The sequence below is a fragment of the Calliphora vicina genome, chromosome 4 (genome assembly GCF_958450345.1).
Source record: "Calliphora vicina chromosome 4, idCalVici1.1, whole genome shotgun sequence".
NCBI lineage: Eukaryota > Metazoa > Arthropoda > Insecta > Diptera > Calliphoridae > Calliphora > Calliphora vicina.
Genome location: NC_088783.1, coordinates 101,643,892 through 101,666,709, shown reverse-complemented (window position 1 = coordinate 101,666,709; position 22,818 = coordinate 101,643,892). Strand labels below are relative to the sequence as shown.

Below are 22,818 nucleotides of genomic sequence, written 5' to 3'. Positions count from 1 at the left end.
GCAATAAATTTCTTTTAATAATAACGTGTTAAGAACGTTAAAAACCATAATAAATTTTGTGCTATTTTTTGACTGTAGTTTACACTAAAATAATTACAGAATTATTTCATTTTTTTTTAAATTCCCCCAACTGTGCGCTGTTTTAATATGACTTCATGATTTTGCTGAGCTGTCACAAGAGGATCGAATTTTTCAAGAAGTTACATAAATAATTGATTAAGGATGACACTTACTTCCAAAACAGAACCAGCAGTTTTAATTTTATTTGCATCAATTGTTTTCTTACCACATTCTGGTTAACAGTTGATTTCTTGGTAAATATTTTCTTCAGTTAGACTACGCCAACCATTAACCAATGCAAGAGTGAAACGTAAAACTTTCGAAGTCATCGAAAAAGGACGCTTAAGTTCTTTTTCCACCCAGTGCTTACGAATGCAATTTTAAAGAAAAACTTACCAAAGAAGAAAACACAATAAATATATATATACAGTCGTGTTTAAAAGATGGTGTTTTTTGACAGCAAGTATGTATGAACTTAGTATAAGCTAAAATTTATATCATCTTCTTCAGTTCAGTATTTTTCAATTAATACCTTAAAACGGTTTTTCTATTTAAATTCACTTGGCAATATTAATCTGGCAATGCCTTATATATAAAATGCAACTCTGTTAGTTAAAATACAAACCACATGTACGAACGAGACTCGTTTGACAAATGTCAAAATAGACGAAGAGCAAAAAAGAGGAAGCTTATTGTTGTACACGGTCTTAAAGAAAAATATCGCTTTATGAAAATAAGTAAATTACGCGTTAATAAATATAAAAATAAACAAAAATTGCGGTGAAACATAAAACTATCAAACAGTATACATTATATTAAATTGCAATGAAGAAAATTGACTAGAAACAAAAAAGTCCTAACAAGGTGAAATTTTTATCTACGCCAAAGTAGCACAAGCAACAACAATTGAAAGAAAAAATAAAACAAAACGGGAAAGAAAACTACCACCAAAAAGAAGAAAAAAAATTGCGCGAAAAAGCATAGCGTAGACACAACAGAAACACGAATATGAACATACCGCATAGCAGGGCAGACATGTCTAGTGCCAGGTGAATCCTAAAATTTTATCTCTGATAGAAAATAAAACAAAATCCAGACCATCAAGGAAACAAAATTTTCCAAATCGACAAAAAGAAAAAAAAAAAAGTAGAAAGAGTGTGTGTTTTCTGCAGACAACAGGCTGTTTCAGTAATACGTACGAAGACAAGTTTTCTTTTTCTCATGCAACAAAGTGGGTCTCGTTAGAAAGGTGAAATGTTGCAGTTTTTTTATAAATAAATCATTGAAAATCCTACTACTACCGGGTATACATTTTGCATAATAAACAGTATTTGAGTTTGTCATTTGGAAAAGGTACATGCAAAAAAAGGAACATTGCAACTAAACCATGGTAAGTGACATTTTTCTTTTTTTATGTTTTTATTTTTCTTTATCCGTGTTTTTATTTCTATTGAAAATTGTTTAATTTTTTTTTTCTGTAATTTACATGTGTAACGAGGTCAAGTACAATTTTAGATTTCATTTGCACAACTATTTTGTCTTATGATTTTATTGTATTTCTTTTATTATGTTTAGTTTGTTTGTGTATTTTTCTTTTGTTTTCTCCTAATAGAGAAGCGTTTTATAGTCGTTCGTTAAGGTGTTTGTTTGTATCATTGTTTTGCTTTTGTTTACCGTAATTAACAGCGGTTCTCAAATATGTTTAAACCTAACCTATCATATCCTCACTTGATTAGTAGTTTGCCGGATTCATAATTTTTATGAAAAATTTGTTTGCTCTTTCTAACCATTTTTTATATCTTTAACTCATTTTGGAACTCATTTACGTCCCGCCACAATCGTAAATATCTCTCAAAATAATTAATCGATCTCTCACATTTTTAGTGATTTTGTTTATTACAAAAAAGGAAAAAAATATTGCTGAAATATTGAATATGAATCCGAATACCTTCGATGACATTATCCGAAGATATAAAAACCAGGATCGAATTGATTTTAAAAAACAAACTGGGCAGCCAAAGAAGCTTACCGAGATAGAAGAGCTCCGTTTTGTTAGAAAAATCAAGGCTATCCCACGCTAAATTACCCCCAAAATTGAAATCTGCGCAGTGGTGGTCAGTTACTGAGACATATTGTGATACAATTCATGGAATTATACAATCGTACTTTTTTTTAAATTTTGTTGACTTTCTCTAAAAGAAGCTTAAGGCTCCAAAAGAAATGTAGAAGATTCATACAAGAAAAAAGATTTAGCCCAAATAGACCAATAACCAGTTCATTATTTAAAATTTTCCAAAAACTCTTGAATGTTCACGGCTGTCACAGAATTCTATTCCGTGAAATTGAATTTTGTTGAATATTATTGTCTTTTCTTCAAGTTTTAATTATCATCTTTACTTAATGGTTGATTTAATATTTAACGAAGTCTACATTCTTAAAATGGAATAATTTGTTCAAGGCGGGAATTCCCGTTATCCCGGAAAATTACAAAATGAAGTGCGAGAAAAGAAAAACTCTAACCATGACACAACAATATAAGGTAGACTCATTAGAATATACATTCTCAATTATACAACTACAAAACCAAAATAAATGCCAACAAAAAAATTAAATTATTTCTAGATTTTAACTTTTCACTTATTTTTTTGTTTTCGCGTTATTTAATAGATTTAACATGTTTATTTTGATACAAACAAAAATTTATTTTACGAAATATAATTATTCATTAACAATTTCAGAAAAAAAATATTTGTAAAACTCTCCCTAATGATTCTACATTCTAGGATTATTGTATCATGGTTTGTACCATTCTTTTTATAGAACAATTTCTAGATCTAGAAAAATTTTGTATAATTCTTTTTTATGCAGAAAATTTTCCGTAAAACAGTTTTCACAAAATTTTCTGTGTAATAGCTTTTTATAGAAAATACTAGCTGCCTCGGCAAACGTTGTTCTGCCATACAAATCATTTCTAGTGAATATTTTGGTTCCTGCGGTATGAAATATACTCCACGACCTATTCTCATAATTACCAATTATACATACATAATTTCATAAAAATCGGTAGAACCGTTTCGTTCTGTTTGAATTATTTGGATATTTTGCTAATATTAAAATACTTAAATCGCGATTAAAAAAGTGTAAATATGGGGTTATATGTATTTTTTGATTCCAAATAAAATAAATGCGAAACAATTTTTTGGATAGAATGACCTAGCAGTATGAAATATACTTTACGACTTATTCTCATACCTACCAAACATACATACAAAATTTCATAAAAATCGGTTGAGCCGTTTCGGAGGAGTTCTAACACTAACATTGTGACACGAGATTTTTATATATTAGATTCTTGATACAGAAAATTTCTATATCAGTTTGTCTATAGAACATTGTCTACATAATAGCCTTTTTTAGAATATTTTCTTTTTTTTTAACGATTTTTCTATAGAAAAAGTTTAACCCACAGACATTTTTTCTGGAAATGGAACTGGGTGATCGCATACTACACTATATAGAAATATTACATTTTTACTATTAATTATTCGAGAAATTGTAACATTTACTATATGATTAATTAACTCGTTTCATTTATACATACAATTTCATGTATTTTATAAAATGTCTTATCAATAAAGGTTGGAATTACTATATAGCAAATATTTGTTTATTTCTTTTTCAGACACTGCCGAAAATCTTTTCTTTGGCATCGAAAAATTTCAATAACTTTGATACTATGTCATTTGAGACTGGCACAACTACACAAACAAATTCATTATTATCGCACCAAGAACAACAACAAGGCTTAAGCTCATTAAGTAACCAACAGTCAACAATGTCTACATTGCCACTCGCACAAAACGCTAGAACTCCAGAAACAAATACAATGTTTGATGCTAATACTAATTTAAATTTACCCCCCATACAGCAGTTGGTATCTGAAAACCCAGAATCACAATTATTGGTAGAATGTGTTATGCCTGGTATATATTTGACCAAAGATTTTATATCATGGAAAGAGGAACAGTTGCGCGCCCGTGGATTCACACACATCATCATAATTGATAAACATATACAGGAGTTATACTATCCAAATCAGCAACCCGACATTTTTAAACTCTGTTCCATGAATAATGAAAAGGCAAAAAGTCTTACACATGGCGCTAGACGTGACGATAGTTCCTCTTTAAATGCATTTGATTATTATTGCCCGCCCAGTGCCGTAAACCATTTAAGTTTTAGCAAAGAATTTAAAGTGATTGACTTAAATTTTGGCGAAAAATCTTACTTAACCACAGTTTTACCAAACTGCTATAGAGCGGTTAAGTTCATCAATAAAGCCTTACAAGCCGGTGGCATGATCTTGGTGATTGACTGTAATGGTGGCGAACAAAAATGTCTAACAATTATTGTTGCTTATTTGATGTATAAACATAATATTAGTTTTAGGTAAGTTATAAATTGTTTAAGTTATCTAACTAGAAATAAATATGGAAGAAATATCTGTAATTTTATGATTAATTACTGGATTTTATCTTATTGATTAAATGCCAATTAATAATCAGATTTAGTTATAATTTAACTTTAGCGAGAGAAAAATCACATTTCAATAGGCAACGGGTGTGATATATATTTGTCCCTCTTTCCAAACCACTACCATTTTGACATTTTCTTTTATTTTTGAACAACATTTTAAATTTAACTACATTACATTATAAGAGTCAAATGTGTTTACCTTCCATCAGGGCACCTTCTATCTGGTGAAAATTTCCTCTCCTTATAACATGTCTTGAAAATGTCTCCAATGGTTTCTGAGCTAGATTATGTTTATGAGCCATCTTCTCTTTGAATATAACCGATAACTCTGCTGTTTGTGGTTAATGTTCGGAGGAACGCTGCCTAGTTACCGTCGACCATTGATCTCTAAGATCCAAAGCCCCGCCTAAGATCATAACTGCGCTTAATTGCAGTTATTTCGGTAATGGTAGCTTGGCGGTAACGGTAATTTAATGATAACGGTAATTAAATCTTGCATCAAATTATTAATAAAATTTGCAAAAATTGAAAATAAGTTGATTTTGTAGATTTCAATAATTTCAATTATTTAAAACAAAAATTTGTATTTTATAAAACTTTTATTTAACTTGAAATGTTAATTTGTATGTTTAGATCACAATTTTTAACTGAATTTTTAAGATATTTGGAATTCATGAATTATGTTCAACAAATTTTTAAAGTTGTAGAAATATTCTCTAGATTATGCATACAGCTGATGACAAAGAAATATGTTCGAAAATTCAAACTTATGTTCGAAAAATTTTTAAAGCTGTTAAAATAATCACTAAATCAAAATTTTCATGAATTTTAAAGTATTTGAAATGTATGATATGTTCGAAAATTCGAATTTAAATTTGAAATATTCAAAGTGAAGTAAGTAATGGAAGAAAATAAATATTATTTATATGCTCTAACCCCCAGTAACACGAATTCTGGTTTTGTATTAACTAATAGTTAAACTGACAGTTTTCATACAAAAATATTTTTAACCGACAGTATAACTATTAGTTAATCCATAACGAGGGTTATGGCTTAACTAATAGTTGGGTTTATGACTTAAAAATGCGGGATTTACAATATATGGCATATGTTTTGGACGCGGTTTACGTTTTTAATAACTTATATGACATTTTTAAGGGTACATATCTGTCATTTATGCTCATTAAAGTGTAAAAAAAGTTTTTCTTTTGCTTCGAAAATGTCGAATTTTGTGCCAACAAAGCGTCATATGGCGGAAGTTTTGCTTTACTTCTCTAAGTGATTTTTACATGGAAGACAAAGATCAAAGGCGGGCGCCCAATGCTGATTGTTGTCAAACTCAACAAGAGTTTGCAAAATCATTGGGAGCTACAAAAATCAGTAATTTCAAGACGTTTGCAAGCAGCAGGATTCATCCATAAGCAGAGAAATTGGGTACTATACGAATTGAAGCTGAGAGACCTTAATATACGGTTTTGTATGTCTGAAATTCTGCTTGAACGCTATAAAATAAAATAATTTTTGAACCGAATCATTACTTGCGATGAAAAATGGATCCATAACTATAAACCGAAGCGTAAAATATCGTATGTGAAGCCGGCCAACCAGCCGCATCAACACCAAAGACACATATCCATGTTATATATTTGATGGGACCAAAAGGGTGCTGAAATCTGGCCAGACCATAACGGGGATCCTGTACCGAACGCAACTAATTCGTTTGAAGTGAGCATTGACCGAAAAACGACCAGAACATGCCACATGTTGCATGAAATACCTGTTAAAAACTATTTAGAAAGAAGTGGTTGGGAAGTTTTGCCTCACCCGCCTTAGAGTGCAGACCATGCCCCGTCTGACTACTATTTGTTTCGATCGATGCAGAACGCGTCCTCTGGTATACGCTTCACTACAGCACAGAGTATCCGAAATTGGCTTGATTAGTTCTTGACATAAAACGATGATCAGTTATTTTGAACATTAAAAAAAATAACTCATTTTTAAGTCATACATCCAATAGTTTAATAGAAATATGTCGTTAATCGTTTATATCATATATTTCGGTAACGGTAGCCAACCTTGATTAAATCTGATAAAAAGATATAAATACAAATTTTTCTCTCATAAAGAAAAAAACTAAATTTCCTAACAAAATTTGTTTTATGAATAAGGCTTTTAAATTTTTGTAAAAATAAAAATATTTTATTTTGTTCTTCTTCACAGTAATGCCTTTGCCCGCCTTAAAGAGTTTTATAAGAAAGCTGATTTGGATCGATTTTACATTAGTCAACTTTATGAATATGAACCCATTCTACAAGTACAACGTGCACAGTCACGAGGCCACAGTTGTTCTAGAGAACTTCATGCTGCCATTTTAAAACGTAAAAAAAATCACGATGACGATGATGCAACATTGGATAACAACACCACATGCTCGACATCAGATTCATCCTGCTACGCCAATACCACCACCAGCACCTACTCCAATGCAACAACTACAACAACAGAATTGTTAAATAATTGCAATCCCCTAAATCGTTTTGATAGCACACAAATGGAAAGACAAGCGATAAAACCGCCAAACCATAATCATCAAATGTCCCAGGATAACCGTAATCTTCATACATTTACTCGTTTTATGAGTGGATCGACATCATCATCAACAACAACAGGTGGTTGGTATAATTGGGATGATTATGCTATGGAATAAACAGAACATGCACATATGTATGCATGTTATGTAGTTTACAATATTTACTTACAACTACAACATGTTAAAATACAATATGATACAAGTATACATTTTATAGATTATTTTTTATATATACATACATAATTTTTTTTCTTTTCTTGTAAAAAAGAAAACATACATATTTTGAAATTGTATCATCCTAAAGAAATGATATATTGTGAATAATATTTGCAAACTTTGCATAATATGTATAACGTAATAATTTATGAAACAGTCAACACGTTGTGAAATAATAATACGAACATATATTAACATTATTAATATTAAAATATTATTAAATTTGGCTATGCTCATTCAAATTAAAATTGTTTGGCTAGAATTTTTAACCAATATCAAGTTTGCCCCAGGTCTACTTGAAATGTTCTTATAATTATTTCGCATACTGTGGATACAAATACTCCCATATATAGTCTGGTAAGTGAAGAACTGAACTTGTTATGCTTTAAAAGAGTACTACATTTCATTATAAAAAAAATATTGATTTAATATCTATATAAAATTGGAATTTGTACTTGTAATTGGAAAATTAAAAATATTTTTTAACCACATTTTATAATTTTCTTAATTTTTTTTTAATTTTAAATTATTCGTTTGAATGTTTTCTTCAAAATCTAAATGCAAAAAAAAGACTTTCTAAAAAGAACCACTACAAATTGTAAAAATGTAATAATAATTATAAAAATTTTAATAATTATTCTATTAGTATGTTAGTTTAGTGTAATGAAACTTACTTCGTTGTTTTATTTTTTTTTTATACTTTGCTTGTATTGTAGTAATTTTTTTTATTGATTAATATTTAGCAATACTCCAAGTTAAGTTACCCATCCATTTTCATTAATTAAACATAATTTTCCTCACCACATTATACGTAACATAATAAACCCATTTTTAACGAATATGATTTGTCTCTAATAATATCAAAATTCAAGTGTGATTCATCATTAAAACAAAATATTAAACATAGTTAACTTTACAATATTATATGCAAATATAATATTCGAATAAAAATGAAATACATACATATTATACATTACACATGTGTAAAAATAAAATAAACTACTTACATACATTTTCTATATGTTCAATATACACAAATATTTGTTGTTTTATTACGTATTTTAAAAACATTTAAATTTGTAGGGGCTATTTTGTAATTAATTTTCAGAATTTATTTGCTGTATAAATAGTTTTTCAAAAATGTTTTCTTTCGAATTTATTTGCCGTAAAATTGGTTTTCGAAAAAGTTTACCTTCTAATCGAATTTCACTCACCTGCTTTATACAAAGAAAATAAAAGCAAGTAAGTAATCGTGTTAGCAATCTTGCACCACAGTAAGCCAGTTTCAGCCATGTGGCAAGATTATTCACCAAATCCCAAGGACCTAGAATAAATAAACATATAGTTTGCGGATTAATATTTGCGCCATACAATTTATCCTGTATACAGAAGAAAAATCCCATTCCTTCTATTTTTTCACTTTTCCCTTATTCTAAACATTTATGTAAAAAACTACTGTAACAACCAATTGTTTCGGTTTGTACAGCTGTTTCCCCGCACAGTGCTGTGCAGACACCACACACTCTTCCTCAACTACAACAAGAAACCCCGGCAAGAATTCCACCTCAATTGCCAAGTATATTAAATATACCACCTCAACAGCAACATACACGGCGGTCTTGGCATTTCGGGGATTCCCAAGTATCGTTTAAGATCATGCAGTTAAACTGTAATGGTCTTAGAAATAAGGTCGTGGATATCACCAATTGTATGCATGTTGATAATTCATTGCCGCCATTCAGGAAACGAAGCTAACCAGGGATTGTAGACTCTCGACTTCCAGTGATTACAAAATCATTCGGAGAGACGGAAGAATCTCACTTGAGATCCTCAGTCATGCTCCTTAACCTCCCGTGAAGTCGAGTTTATTATCTCCAAGTCGAAACCTTCCAAAGCTCTAGGCCCGGATGGCAGCTTTATGATAATGCTAAAGAAGCTCGGTATAGTAGGTCTGGAATACCTTCTGAATCTCTCGATTCACCATTTGTTGTTTCCAGCTACCCTAGGAGAATCATACCGCCCATCTCCTTATTATCACTGTTACTCACCCTGAAAGAGCATTTCCGCTCGCCACACATCAACATGGATTCAGGGAAGCGTATAGCACAACAACTGCTCCTTATTTATCCAAGGCATTCGATACGGTCGATCGCTCGATGCTCATTAATGTCATCGTGAACTCCACACTCCCTAATGATGTCAAACGCTGGATAACCAACTATCTATGTGGAAGACATGCGTTTGTCGAGTTTAGAAATCAAAATACCGCAAGATAAAAATGGGCGTGCCACAAGGAGGAGTACTGATGATCTTCAACATATATCTTGCCAAGCTTCCTGAACCACCTCCCAAATGTCTCTATGGTGTCGTATGCATATGATTGCACTATAATTTCATCAGGTGTCAACATCGACGGCATAACTGCCAAAATCACCCAATACCTGGCCACCATAACATACTTTTTACAGGAACGCAAACTAAAGTTATCTATCCGAAATCCTCGGTGTCCCATTTAACCTCTTGGACTAAAGAAGTATGGATGGTGCTTGAAGGTCGAACTATCCCCACGGTTCAAAACCCAACAATTTTAGGGGTAGTCTTCGACAGCCTCCTTCACTTTTCAAGGCACGCAACCGACATCAACCAAAAGGTTAGAAATAGGAACAAGGTCGTTAAAGCTCTAGCTGGCACGAACTGTTACAACAACAACCAATTGTTTCCAAATTGTTGGATAGTCTTCGACAGCCTCCTTCACTTATTTTCGCACGCCACCTATATTAACCTGAAAGTGAAATTAAGTAACAAAGTCCTAAAAGCACTCGCTGGCACCTTCTGGGGCATGGACAAGGAGACAATAACGACTATAATATCTGGTGGCATGTCATCAGCCATCCCTTCTCAACAATCAAATTTTTGATTGAAGTTCCCCTTCGACACATCCGGCCAAACTTTCGGCGTTACATTGGAGACTTCCAGGACGTCATCCAATCAGACGACGACCGATTGTCGATAATAAACGTACAGAAGACATTGCACCAAATGGCGGTCACAGAAGCCATTAAAGGCTATAGGTACAATAAAGTCTTAAACCAACATCCACCCTCGATGTCGGACAGTGAAAGGCAGTTACCCAGGCAAACTCGATCAACACTTGCACATTTAAGAACTGGTTGGATCAGTATTCTCAACTACCACCAGGAACGAATTGTTCCAGGCACTCAAGACACTGTGCATCTTTTAATTGTCCCCGTAGGACTACTATCTTAAACCCTATAGACCTATGGTTAAGGAATTCCATTGATAAGAATTGGGGACTACGACCAGGCATGGTAAACTGGATTTACACATCGGTTGTTGTAACAGCTCTTCCGTCGTCGAAAGTTCTTCTCTTGGAAAAAAACTTCCGATTGATACAACTGTTGCTGAGTTGACAATCTTTGGCCGAATGAGATGCGGGTCGTTGTAAAACTACAAGAAAAAGTAGTTATCGAGAGATACTTTTTGTGTTTTAATTGGTAGGTTATTCTCTCTAGCAAAGTGTTTATTAGATTTCGTTACGGTTTCCTCATAATACATACCACAGCTAATCTAATAATTTTTGTTTTGCATTTATTCTCAAATATAAATTAGTTTATTAGAAAACTGTTTTAATAAAATTGGAGTACGATTTTATGGCCTTAAAAGAAGAAATGACTAAATGTTATCGCTATTAGACAAAAATTAAGATCAGAGTATTTCTGAACCTTACAAAGGTAAAAATTACAAATTTTTCCAAAACAAGTTAAATTTTTGTAATAATTTTTAACTGATTTTATCCTTTTATATCCCGTTTTCTCAAGAAATAAATGTACAGTGGGGAGTTCAAATGAGTTCATGTTGGTACTTTGTGCATTTCTTATGGAATAAAAATAAAACTGATGGGTCGATTATGGATGGCAACCGAACTTTGCGTTGTCAGTTGCCTAAATGGTATTACAGATGGCAACTGACAGCTATCATTTCTGTTGCCAAACTGGCAAACAGAAATTTGTGGTTGCACTCTGACAACGCAACTGAAGTTCGGTTGCCATCCATAATCGACCCATAATAATGCAAATCCAAAATGTAATCATTTGTGCTCCCCACTGTAGGAATATTCAATAACCAAAAACAACAAAATTTTTTGGTATATCTTACATTTTTAGTGCAGCTCTTTTTTAATCTCTACTAAAATAAAAATATCTACTAAAAATAAAGCGTATTTGTTTGCAATTTAAGTTATTTTTAGGGCCTGATTCAGAAACACGACCGGAAAACTATTTTAAAATTTGTTTATTCAAATCAGTCAGTTTTCATATAATTTTTGAGTGTTTTTCATACATAAAATTGAAAACAGTCTTCCGGTCGTGCTTCCGAATCAGGCCCGTTAATATGAATTTTATTTTGTTCAACAAAATCCCACTAAATTTATTAAATTACAAAACTTAAATGATCTAGTGATTTAAATATAGTACATTCGAAAATTTTAAATACTGAGTGATTTTAGTAGTATGTAGTAGAAGTAGTAGTGCGTAATATTAATTAATTTTAGCAGGTATTTCAACACAAACAATATCTTCACCATTTTGATCCTTCAATTCCCATTTAACCATAACATTTACTTTGGGATATGCTTTCAAGACCGGCAATGTGGCGGTATATTCATATGTTTCATCCTTTTCCAAAGGACATTTAAGACCACTGTCAACACAAGCATCGGGATTTTGTAAATGGAATGGCATTTCTACACCCATCACTTTGCCATGGACAACTGTTTTAATCGATGTAACATCTTCAGCTGTAAACGAAAAGCAAAAAAAAATATTTTAATTACAAAATTAATTGAAATGAAAACTGTCATCTTCTTTTCTTACCCAAAGAGAAATCAATAGTTATGGAGACTGATGAATTACGTTTTAAAATGCATTCATTTTTGGTAGTATCACAATCGGAAACAACAACTTTTGTAAATTTTCCTGTTTTGGAACCTAATAATAATAAAAACAAATCATTAATATTTTTATTATTGCAATAAAATGTTTATTTAGTTTTAGAAATTGATATTAACAATATTATACATGTATAATATATATAAACCCCATATTCAAAAACGATTTTTAAAGATAATAATGGTTTATTAAGCACTTTATAGGTACATAGAAAATTCCCGTTGTAAACCTTTGATAATTTTATTAATCGTTTCTTAACTAAATATTACTTTTATTTATTAAGTACGTGATGAATATGAATACAGTTTTAATATTATATACTTATGCATATAAATACATTTTTAGCTATAGCTAAAAATTCCAAGATATCTCAGGTTAATTAAAAAATTAACAATAATCCGACAGCATTTGATCAAATAATTTTTCTTATGTGATATTAATTTTTAAAATCTGTATAACAAAGTAAAAAAGTTTGACCATATCAAGCGCCTATAAACAGATGGTTTAGTATTTTAATTTATGTTAAATTTGTATGTAATTTTGAAATCTTGGTAACCTTGAAACGATAACTATCGTAACGTACTTGAGGGTCTCTGGTCTGTAGCAATCTCATTTTTAAACCACATAAAAATTTCGAAAAAAAATACTAATTCTACATGATTTACTTGAAAAACCTTATTTTGAAAGGCACCAGCAGCGTAAAGTGGTCGAAAAAAATATATGTAAAGGAGAACGGTGAGCTTTCAGCTACAATAGCAAAGTATGACAGTGCTACCGCGACCAATCCAATTTGAAGTATTTAAATTTTCAATGACTCTATCTCGTAGATCCATCTGAATTTGAGCGATGGCCTGGATTTGATTGACTTTATGTTCATCGATCAGAAAACCAATTAAGAAAACGTCTGAGGTGTAATTACATGTTTTTGGTGAACAATTCACGTCACCTCCATATCATAATATCGTATTTGCAGAACGCACAGTGGTATAGAAAACAAGTAAAAGAGCTATATTCGGCTGTGCCGAATCTTATATACCCTTCACCAAATTATACTTAAAAATAAAAATTTTAAATATTTTTAGGTAAACAAAATTTAAATTTTTTTCCAGTTGTTTTTAAAATTTTTTTTTTTTAGTTTTTAATTTTTTTTTTAATATTCTGTGAAAAAAAATTTTGGTGAAAAAAAAATTCGGGTTAAAAATATTTTTTCCGATTTTGACCCATTGTAGGTCCAACTTACTATGGTCTTATATACGTCGTTGCACAGGTCTTTGAAATATCTATCATTAGATATTGTTTTTTATTAGTTACGGCATTTTGCGTTTTAGGTAACGATATACAAATGAAAACCTCAAACGCATCTTTAGCACAACGTTAGTATAAACACTGGGTATTAAATGCTAGTGTTAATGTTGTTTAACATTGTTGTAGTTTGGAATATTAAGCCCCATTTTCTCAATGACTGGTTATCGTTTTTCGTACAGTTTTCAGTATATAGTCACGATAAAAAATAACCAGAGATTGAGAAAATGGGGCTAAGTCTAGTATATAGCTTCTCTACTGTGGAGCAAACTGTTTATGAACGTTAATTACACTTTTGCGAGAAACACGAGAAAATTTTACGTCATAAATAAACAAAACAAAAAAAGGCTCAGGTTCATTTTAAGAATATGAGTTGTAGGTCTCTACCCAATTATACAATTTTATTTGTGATAGTTTAAATTATATACGACTATGACAAATTGTATTATTTCACATTTTTATTCAGAATTGAATTAGTTGATATAATATTTAAGTAACTGAAAACGGAAATATCAAATAAGTCGTGCTAATTATAACGAATAAATTGTAATTAAGGCGAAACATTTAAAACACTGACAATAAAATATATTCAGTTTTTGTTTGTTTGAAAAATCGCTTACACACATTTAAACTCAAAGTTCAATTTTAAGATCGTCTTCATTCATTGATAATTCTTAATTAATCTTAATTGAATTAAATTTGCAAAATAAAAAAATTAAATACACCGAGATCAGTTTGTTTTAATAGTATTAAGTATATTTTTAAATATATTTTTGTATTTACCACAATCCGTAAATTGCAAAGCATAAATTGAGTTTTGGAAAAATCCTGCTAACAAAGTAAATAAAATCACAAACTGTTTCATTTTAAAACTGTTTTGAATTTATATATGAATATTTTTTTAAAATTCTTGCAAAGAAATAAAAAGCAATGAACCGTCCTCTAAGGTAGATAAACAACTACTAAATTTTTAAAATTTAATCATTTCCAAACAAAATTTTTCTAAGCGACAAAGAAACACTCGGAGAATTCTCTTTATTACTATTTTTATTTATTGTTATTTTTTAATTAAATAAAAACTACAAAACATTATTGTTGTATGAATATACGGGTATTAAGTAGTCTGATAGCGGTCTATTTAACGATACTACTCGGATACCATTGAGTGAGTGTATTTACATACGTAGGTGGATTGTAAACAATGTGCATTTCCGTTTTTTTATTCAATTTTATTCTTATAATACAATTAGAGCCGTACACATATTAGGGTATTCAATTATTCGAGTTTTAAAATAAAGCTCGATTATTTAAACAAATAAAGATTAAAAAATATTTCAATAATTTTTAAAAATTAGATTGAAAACCAGACATTTTTTATAATTTGTTTGTCAACAATGAATAAACACATAAAATTAATTTAGAGGATTTTAAAGGATATAGTCTCGTTAAATATTTTATGATTGAAATACTTTAGATTCCAAAGTACTTATTTTCATATTCGCATAAGGCTTTCAGTACACCTTTAATGCTTTTGACTAAAATACATATATTATAAACAATTACATCTATACTGTTTAAAAGATCTTTAGTAGTTTTTGATTTAAATATCATAGTTTTCTGAGATTGGTGTGTTAATCCAAAATCTATTGAAAAGTGAATGTTGAAATAATAAAACCAAATTTGAATGAAACCAACTTGGAATAAAATTTTAAGTTATAATTATAAAATTTTGAGATAATAGTTTTGTCCATATTTTTTAAATTTTAACATGAAAATAAATTTATAATTCTTAATTGAAAAATATTATTTATTCGAATAAAAAATATATTTTTTCTTAGATTATTCGAATAATTTTAGTCAATATGTACAACATATTCATGCATAGTACATATGATGTATGTAAATACGTGTTTTGCATGACTCAAATTGTATTGAGTTTTTGTCTAACCACAAATTCTTATCAATTTTCTCACAGCTTTTAAATACATTTTCTTATGTACTTTTCTTTTCTTTTTTCGTTTTCTTTATAAATTATTTTTTATTATTATAGAATAAGAGTATTGACTGTATATCATACGATAATAACAGCAACTTCACACTATAATCATAATCTTTGAATATGAATTCAAGGCGAGTTCATTATAACGTGAGAGCGATCCTACAACAAGTACAACACTTACAAAAACCATATGCAATTTCATTATGTTGGAACTGCCAAAGTCTGCTTGTTGTTTTTGTTGTTGTAGTATTCAGAACAACAAACACTAATGCATTTGACAGCTCGAGCCTCTAAACAAGCGAAAAAAATACAAGTAAGAGAGCTATATTCGGCTGTGCCGAATCTTATATACCCTTCACCAAATTATACTTCAAAAAACAAATTTTAAATATTTTTAGGTAAACAAAATTTAAATTTTTTTCCAAAGTTGTTTTTCCATTTTTTGGTAAATTTTTTTTTTTAATTATTTTAAATTTTTTAAATTTAAAAAAAAAATTATTGTTTGTTAAGTTTTTTTTCGAATTATTTTAAAATTTTTTTAACTTAAATTTTAATAAAAAAATTTTAGTTTTTTAAATTTTTTTTGGTGAAAAAAAAAATCTGTTTAAAAATATTTTTTCCGATTTAGACCCCTTGTAGGTCCAACTTACTATGGTCTTATATACGCCGTCGGTAAAAATCGTGGCTGTCCTTATTTTTTCCTCATATCTCAGCCATTTGTGGACCGATTTTGCTGATTTTAAATAGGAAATTTCTCGAAAGCATGTCTGATAGTATTATTAATGATTTGTATCCCGAAGATATCTGGTGTCTTCAGAAAATTTATTTCAACAGACAGACAGACGGACATGGCTTAATCGATTCCGCTATCTATAAGGATCCTGAATATATATACTTTATAGGTTCGGAAAATTATATTGTGGATATAACAAACGGAATGACAAACTTATATATGAAGTGAAGGGTATAAAAATCATCTGTGCTATCGACACCACCTTGTATGAATTATTGTTCTGTTATCGTCATGTTTTTGTAAAATGATCCTCAGTATAGTGTCATTGTGTATAAACAAAACAAAAACTTTACTGTTATTGTTCTCTTATCATCACAATGACGTTTAATTATTTTTGTTTTGTTCTTTTGTTAAGAGTGTTTTGTAAGTATTTATATGTAGTATGTATAGTGTATTTTTACAAACTAGTCTATATATTCCGGCGTATTCAAATATTACGATGTTGCATAATATGACCTTTGTACATAGATTTTGTAATATCAAATATAATTTATCATTCACATATCGTCGTCGAAAATCCAAAAGTACGTACATAGCAGCAACGCAATATACGGAAAATTCTAAGAAAGTTTCCTCAAGAAAAAATCAAATCCTATCTTGCGCATTTCGTCTTTTATCCAATAAAAAAAAAACTATTAAAAACAAGTAAGAGTGCTATATTCGGCTATGCCGAATCTTATATACCCTTCACCTTTGTTGTGGATGCATTATTATTTTTTATAATTAGTATATACATATGTATGTACATTGCCCACTTTCAGCGTACAGCATCCTAAATTTATCAAGAACACAAAAAACAACAACAACGCCAAACGAAACAAAACACCAAAAGAAAAAACAAAATACGCAAGCCAATGAAACCAACACACATCCAAACATACGTTTAATTGTATAAAAAACAACAACGCCAAAAGAAACAAAACACAAAAGAAAAACAAAATACGCAAAGCATGCACATTCAAACATACGATTTGTTGATTTTTTGTAAAAAAAACCAACACACAACCAAACAAAAGTTTATGTGCTGTTTTTCTATAGCGAACGAGTAGGTACTTTGAGTGGAAATTTAACATGTGTTTTGTTATTGTAACAAAAACAAAATACATGTAAAACGTTCACTCAAAGCACTCGTTCGCTATAGAAAAACAGCACATTAGTTGTATAAAAAACAACAACAACGCCAAAAGAAATAAAACACAAAAAAAAAACAAAATACGCAAAGCTTGCACATCCAACCATACCCCAGCAAAAAAAGTGAGGAAGAAGATGCTGAATTTTCACAACAAATAGCATGCTTGATGTACTTCCAATTTTGGTGAAAAAGCTATGAATTTTACATTAGCTTGTCATTGGAGGGATGTTGTTCATTTTTGACAACTTTTTACTTAATAAATTCGATGCTTTCGATGCGATTAAATTTCGATTTTAAGGTGTTATTTTAATGTAGGTAGTGGATACCTATATTTTTTGGCATCTTGGATGGAAATATAAATAATAGAAAAAAAGTGATGTAATTGAGCATTTATGAATTGATTTTAATGTAGTTATACAATTTATGAAACAATGGTTGATTAATTTTAATGATTAAAAAATGTAAACATTGTTTGTATACCAATTTTTACAGGTTTTAATAAATTTTATAAAATTCAAAAAATGTAGGAAACAATTACATCAACGAAATATTTATAATTCAGTGTCAAATACCCATATTTAAAATCACATCTTCAGAGGTAGAAAAGATTCATTTGCAACTTTAGATGTGATTAAAATGTCATATTTAAAGATGCACTTCCATTATTTTTTGCTGGGACGTTTTGTTGTTTTTTTGTCAAAGCATGCAATACATTGTGTTTTTTGATGAAATTTTCAGAGGTTGTCTCGGATTTTTGCTCATATCTCCGTTATTTATGGACGGATTTTGCTGATTTTAAATAGCAAAATTCTCGAAAGTATGTCTGACAGAATTGTTGAAGATTTGGATCCCGGAGATATCTGGGGCCTTCAGAAAATTGATTTCAACAGACAGACAGACAGATCCGCTATCTATAAGGATCCAGAATATATATACTTTATAGGGTCGGAAATGAAAAATGTAGAAATTACAAACGGAATGACAAACTTATATATACCCTTCTCACGAAGCTGAAGGGTATAAAAATATGTATTGAAATATCATTGGATAAAAGACGAAATGCACAAGATAGGATTTCATTTTAGACCTATAATTTCTTGGGGAAAATTTCTTAGAATTTTCCGTAGAATGCGTTTCTGCTATACGATTTTTCGTGACCCGCCCTAATGTACATACATATGTATGTATCATCAAAAAATCAAAATCGAATTTGTGATTGATTTTGATTCAAAATAAGTATTCACAAATTATTAGAGAAAAGATTAAATGTTCAATAGGCCACGAGTATGAAACGTCTTTTAAATATGTAAGTAATTTTGGAAATTTTAAAACCAAAAACAAATTTTCATCGAAATCTACCAATTCAAAATTTTGCATTTTTCAAAAATTTTCATCGAAATCTATCAATTCAAAATTTGCATTTTTAATCCGCAGTTAAGCAATGTTAGAAATTTTTATATTTATACATGGGTAAATGAAAAATAAAAACTGTTTTTAGCTGGAACATATCGCTGGCTTAACACGCTCTAAGTACATATTTTAAAATTTTACAGGAGATACACAAAACAATCAGACTTTATAGGGACATAGAACATTTTCTTGTTATAATTGGCCTAAGCGCTTTTGCTCATCACTACAAAACAACAAATCAATGTATTTTTACTTATCATTGCATTAAAATCTCAATTTCTAAAAAAAAGTGGACTTAGAGCAGTGATGTTCAAAAATAAAAATGAAGATGTATTGGTGAGAGAGCTACCCAGCAAACATAATGTCAAACATTTAAAATAAGAACAAAATAATGAAAGTTTAGATTTAGAATTTTTATCACATATAACCAATTTATTTAATGAATGTAATTTAAATTTTAAGGAAAAGAAAAAATATGCATTATATGGCCTAAATTCTATTTAATTTTTTATTTATTTTTGACTTTGTTATTTTGTGTTCAATTGCAATTGAAACGCTTGTGTTTGCTATGTTTCGTCCAAAAACAACCAACAACAATGCTTAGTAAATGTCTGAAAAAAATGACGATAGTCCGTCGCATGTGTTTTCATCGAGAGCTAAACGATGAATGAACAAAAGTTTTTAAAAGAGCGTAACAAATGTGTGTAAATTTTTCAAACAATTGTTGTATGGCGTGAACATGACTGACTTAGAGCCTTTGCATGTTAAGCCTGCGTATTACTAATTTGACACAAAACTCGGAACTTCAAATAAATTTTCTGAATTATGACGGAGAATAATTGAAGACATTTGTTGCCCCAAAAATCTAATAAGTGTTTCCACGGCAGTTTGAATTACTTAATTCGCGTTTTGAATTACGATTGCGAATCAACCTGTTTACACGACAACATTCGTAATTCAGTTTGACATTTATTTATTTCTTCTTCTTGTATTTTTTTTCTTCTGTTTACATGTTTTGTTTTTTTGTTTGTTTGGTGCGAATTTTAAATTTGTAATTTGGATAAAAAAGGTAAGTAAAAACATAAAATTGTAGCATTATTAATTAAACAAATATAATTTAATTATTATTTTCATTATCAGAAAAAAGAAAAAGTGCAAATAAGTGGGACCAGGGCAGCGAGCGGGCTTTATTACAGGTGTGGGCTGAAAGAATGGCAGAGCAGCTATTTCTACAAATGAATTTAACTTTAATCAGACTTTTTATTTCTTTTAATTTATTTATTTAATCTTTTTCTTTATTTTGTTTTGACATTTTTGTTTGGACAGCTGATTTTGATACATAAATAATCGATAAAAATTAGAGATGGCAGTCATTCGTTCGTAATTCATAAGGTAATTCAAACTGAATTACGTACGAACAAGGTAATTCGCACTTGAAATTTTGTATGGCGAATCATGTAATTCAGTTCGTAATTGGGGGTTGAACGACGAATAATGCCGTCGTGTGAACATGGTATAAACCCCCATTTTCTCAAACTATGGTTATTTTTTATCGTGACAATAAGTTTATCGACAGTTCTCATACAAAAAAAATGTTAATTGGAGGTTTATCGTTAAGAAAAACGATAACCAGATATTGAGAAAATTGGGGTTAAGATATTTTCGCAGTTAAGGCTTGACGAGTATAATAACATAAACATTAATAAAACTAATATATGTATATCGATGGCTTAATATAAAAAAGGCGTAACTCGATTTTTTGTTACTGTACAGGAGAAGGAAAAAACTTAATAGAATCCATAAAATTTTAGATACAAAAAAAGTTTGAATGCAATTTTTAATAAAAAGAGGCAACACATATTATTTCTCATTTAAAATGTTTTTTTTTTATTTTAATGAAGTTATCTAATATGGGCCCTTTTTTCATTGATATTTTTAAAAAAAATATTAAGTTATTAAAAAATATTGTTCATACTTATCCACAAAAGCCTTTGTTACATTTTTTCCTTTATTAAAAGGTAAAATAAACCACAAACAACACAAAATTTGTTTTTATTAGGACATTCCATATTACTTTTTAAAAGTGACCACTTATTAAAAATTATTGTTACGAAATTGTACTTGAATTCAAATATAACGATTTTAACGGCTGATTTAAAAGTAGCATAATGCTTTCAAATAACAGTGCTGTAAAACTGTAACATATCTGTGGGCATTATTAAATAAAAGCTTTCAGTTGATTTGATCGTAAGTTGGCAACGCTGTATTCGATTTCGAATATTCAGTTAAAGAACATTGTAGAAAGTACACCACAGATGGCGTATGTGTTAGAAACCTCTAGACCCATGGTAGGCGTTCATATTGTTCAGGTTACGATGATTTTCGTCAAACAACCCGAATGTGAACAAAATAGCGTAATAGAGCGTAAAAATACACACAATTCATTCAGTTTCTTGATGTTGTTGTGGATATTTTATTTTTTACCCAAAAGAGCACACAAATTAAATGCCTCTTTTTGCCTACCAATGCTCTAGAGTCTAGACAGTTAAATAGAAATCTAGAGTACAGATCAGTGATGTTAACCGTACGGTAATTACCGTATTGTACGGTAATTTAGACCTCCGTACGGTAGGCAGGTAATTTCTACATTTGTACGGTAATTTTAAAAAGTTTAAATATTTAAGAATTATTTCCCAAAAGTTATATTTCCATAATGTGTCTACATATATATATGTATATACGTATTATACGGTAAAGTAATCGCAAGTCTTTCAAGTATGGATATTTCAACATACAAATTAGTATTAAAAACATATTGCAAATCAAATGCAATCATTAAAAACATTGACGTAATAAATCCCCAATTATTCGATACCAATATTTCTGTAATTCCTTTAGTTTTGCATTTCCCAGAAGCTGTTAAAATGGATAAATTTAATGAAATTGATAAGGAATTTATGCTTATAAGGCAAATAAAAGATGTTGATAAAAATAGCATTCTGCTGTTTTACAAACTTGGTCCTATATTCAAAACCCTCTATCTTTGATATTCACGAAAATTACTTTTTGATGGTAAAATGTTTAGTAAAACTGCCCTGTTTTTTGCTGTTTTATTTGCATTTTTGTTATTTCTCTATACAATTAATTTTATCCGAATTCAAAAGCGTCTATCTTTTCAAATAATTAATTTTCAAATATTTTTTTCTAATAATTTCTGCTTGCAATTCATGTTTTCATACTAATCTTTTAAAAAAATGAATTACCATGGAAATATTTTACCTTTTTGTTTTTGTAAAATATAATTTCCATGACATAAAAATTAAAAGTTAAAGTTGGAGTTTGCTTAAAAAAGTGTCTATATCATTGGTAGGCAAAAAGAGGCATTTAATTTGTGTGCTCTTTTAGGTAAAAAATAAAATATCCACAACAACATCAAGAAACTGAATGGTGTGTATTTTTACGCTCTATTACGCTCTTTTGTTCACATTCGGGTTGTTTGGCGAAAATCATCGTAACCTGAACAATATGAACGCCTACCATGGGTATCTTATATATAAATAGGCCACACGTTTTTTTGTGGTACACTTTTAAGTATGTTATTGTCCACCAATATTGATGAAACCTATATGGTTTAAAAGATTATTTTCTCTAAATGTGCACAATATAAATTTTTGTTTAAAAATTCTTTCCGTAAAAGTGTTAAAAAGCGTTTTACATTTGCTTGAAAAACAACAACAACATGTTTATGCACATCTAAATACACGTGTATTTGTACACAAACGTGAAAAATATTTTTGCGTATACTCAAAGTAA

The 22,818-nt window shown here is 29.8% G+C and overlaps 2 protein-coding genes across 2 annotated transcripts; one reads left to right on the top strand and one right to left on the bottom strand.

The window, feature by feature from the left end:
- Positions 1 to 755: 755 nt before the first annotated feature.
- LOC135958196 (uncharacterized) lies at positions 756 to 8,440 on the top strand. Its single transcript, XM_065509078.1, has 3 exons — positions 756 to 1,450; positions 3,743 to 4,509; positions 6,817 to 8,440. The coding sequence occupies exons 1-3, from the start codon at positions 1,448 to 1,450 to the stop codon at positions 7,301 to 7,303; spliced, it is 1,257 nt and encodes a 418-aa protein (XP_065365150.1). The 5' UTR covers positions 756 to 1,447; the 3' UTR covers positions 7,304 to 8,440.
- Positions 8,441 to 11,817: 3,377 nt separating this feature from the next.
- On the bottom strand, positions 11,818 to 14,612 carry Npc2a (Niemann-Pick type C-2a). Its single transcript, XM_065507322.1, has 3 exons — positions 14,455 to 14,612; positions 12,295 to 12,408; positions 11,818 to 12,218 (listed from the first exon to the last, which is right to left on the bottom strand). Exons 1-3 carry the CDS (start codon positions 14,534 to 14,536, stop codon positions 11,959 to 11,961), a joined length of 456 nt encoding a protein of 151 aa, XP_065363394.1. The 5' UTR covers positions 14,537 to 14,612; the 3' UTR covers positions 11,818 to 11,958.
- Positions 14,613 to 22,818: the final 8,206 nt, after the last annotated feature.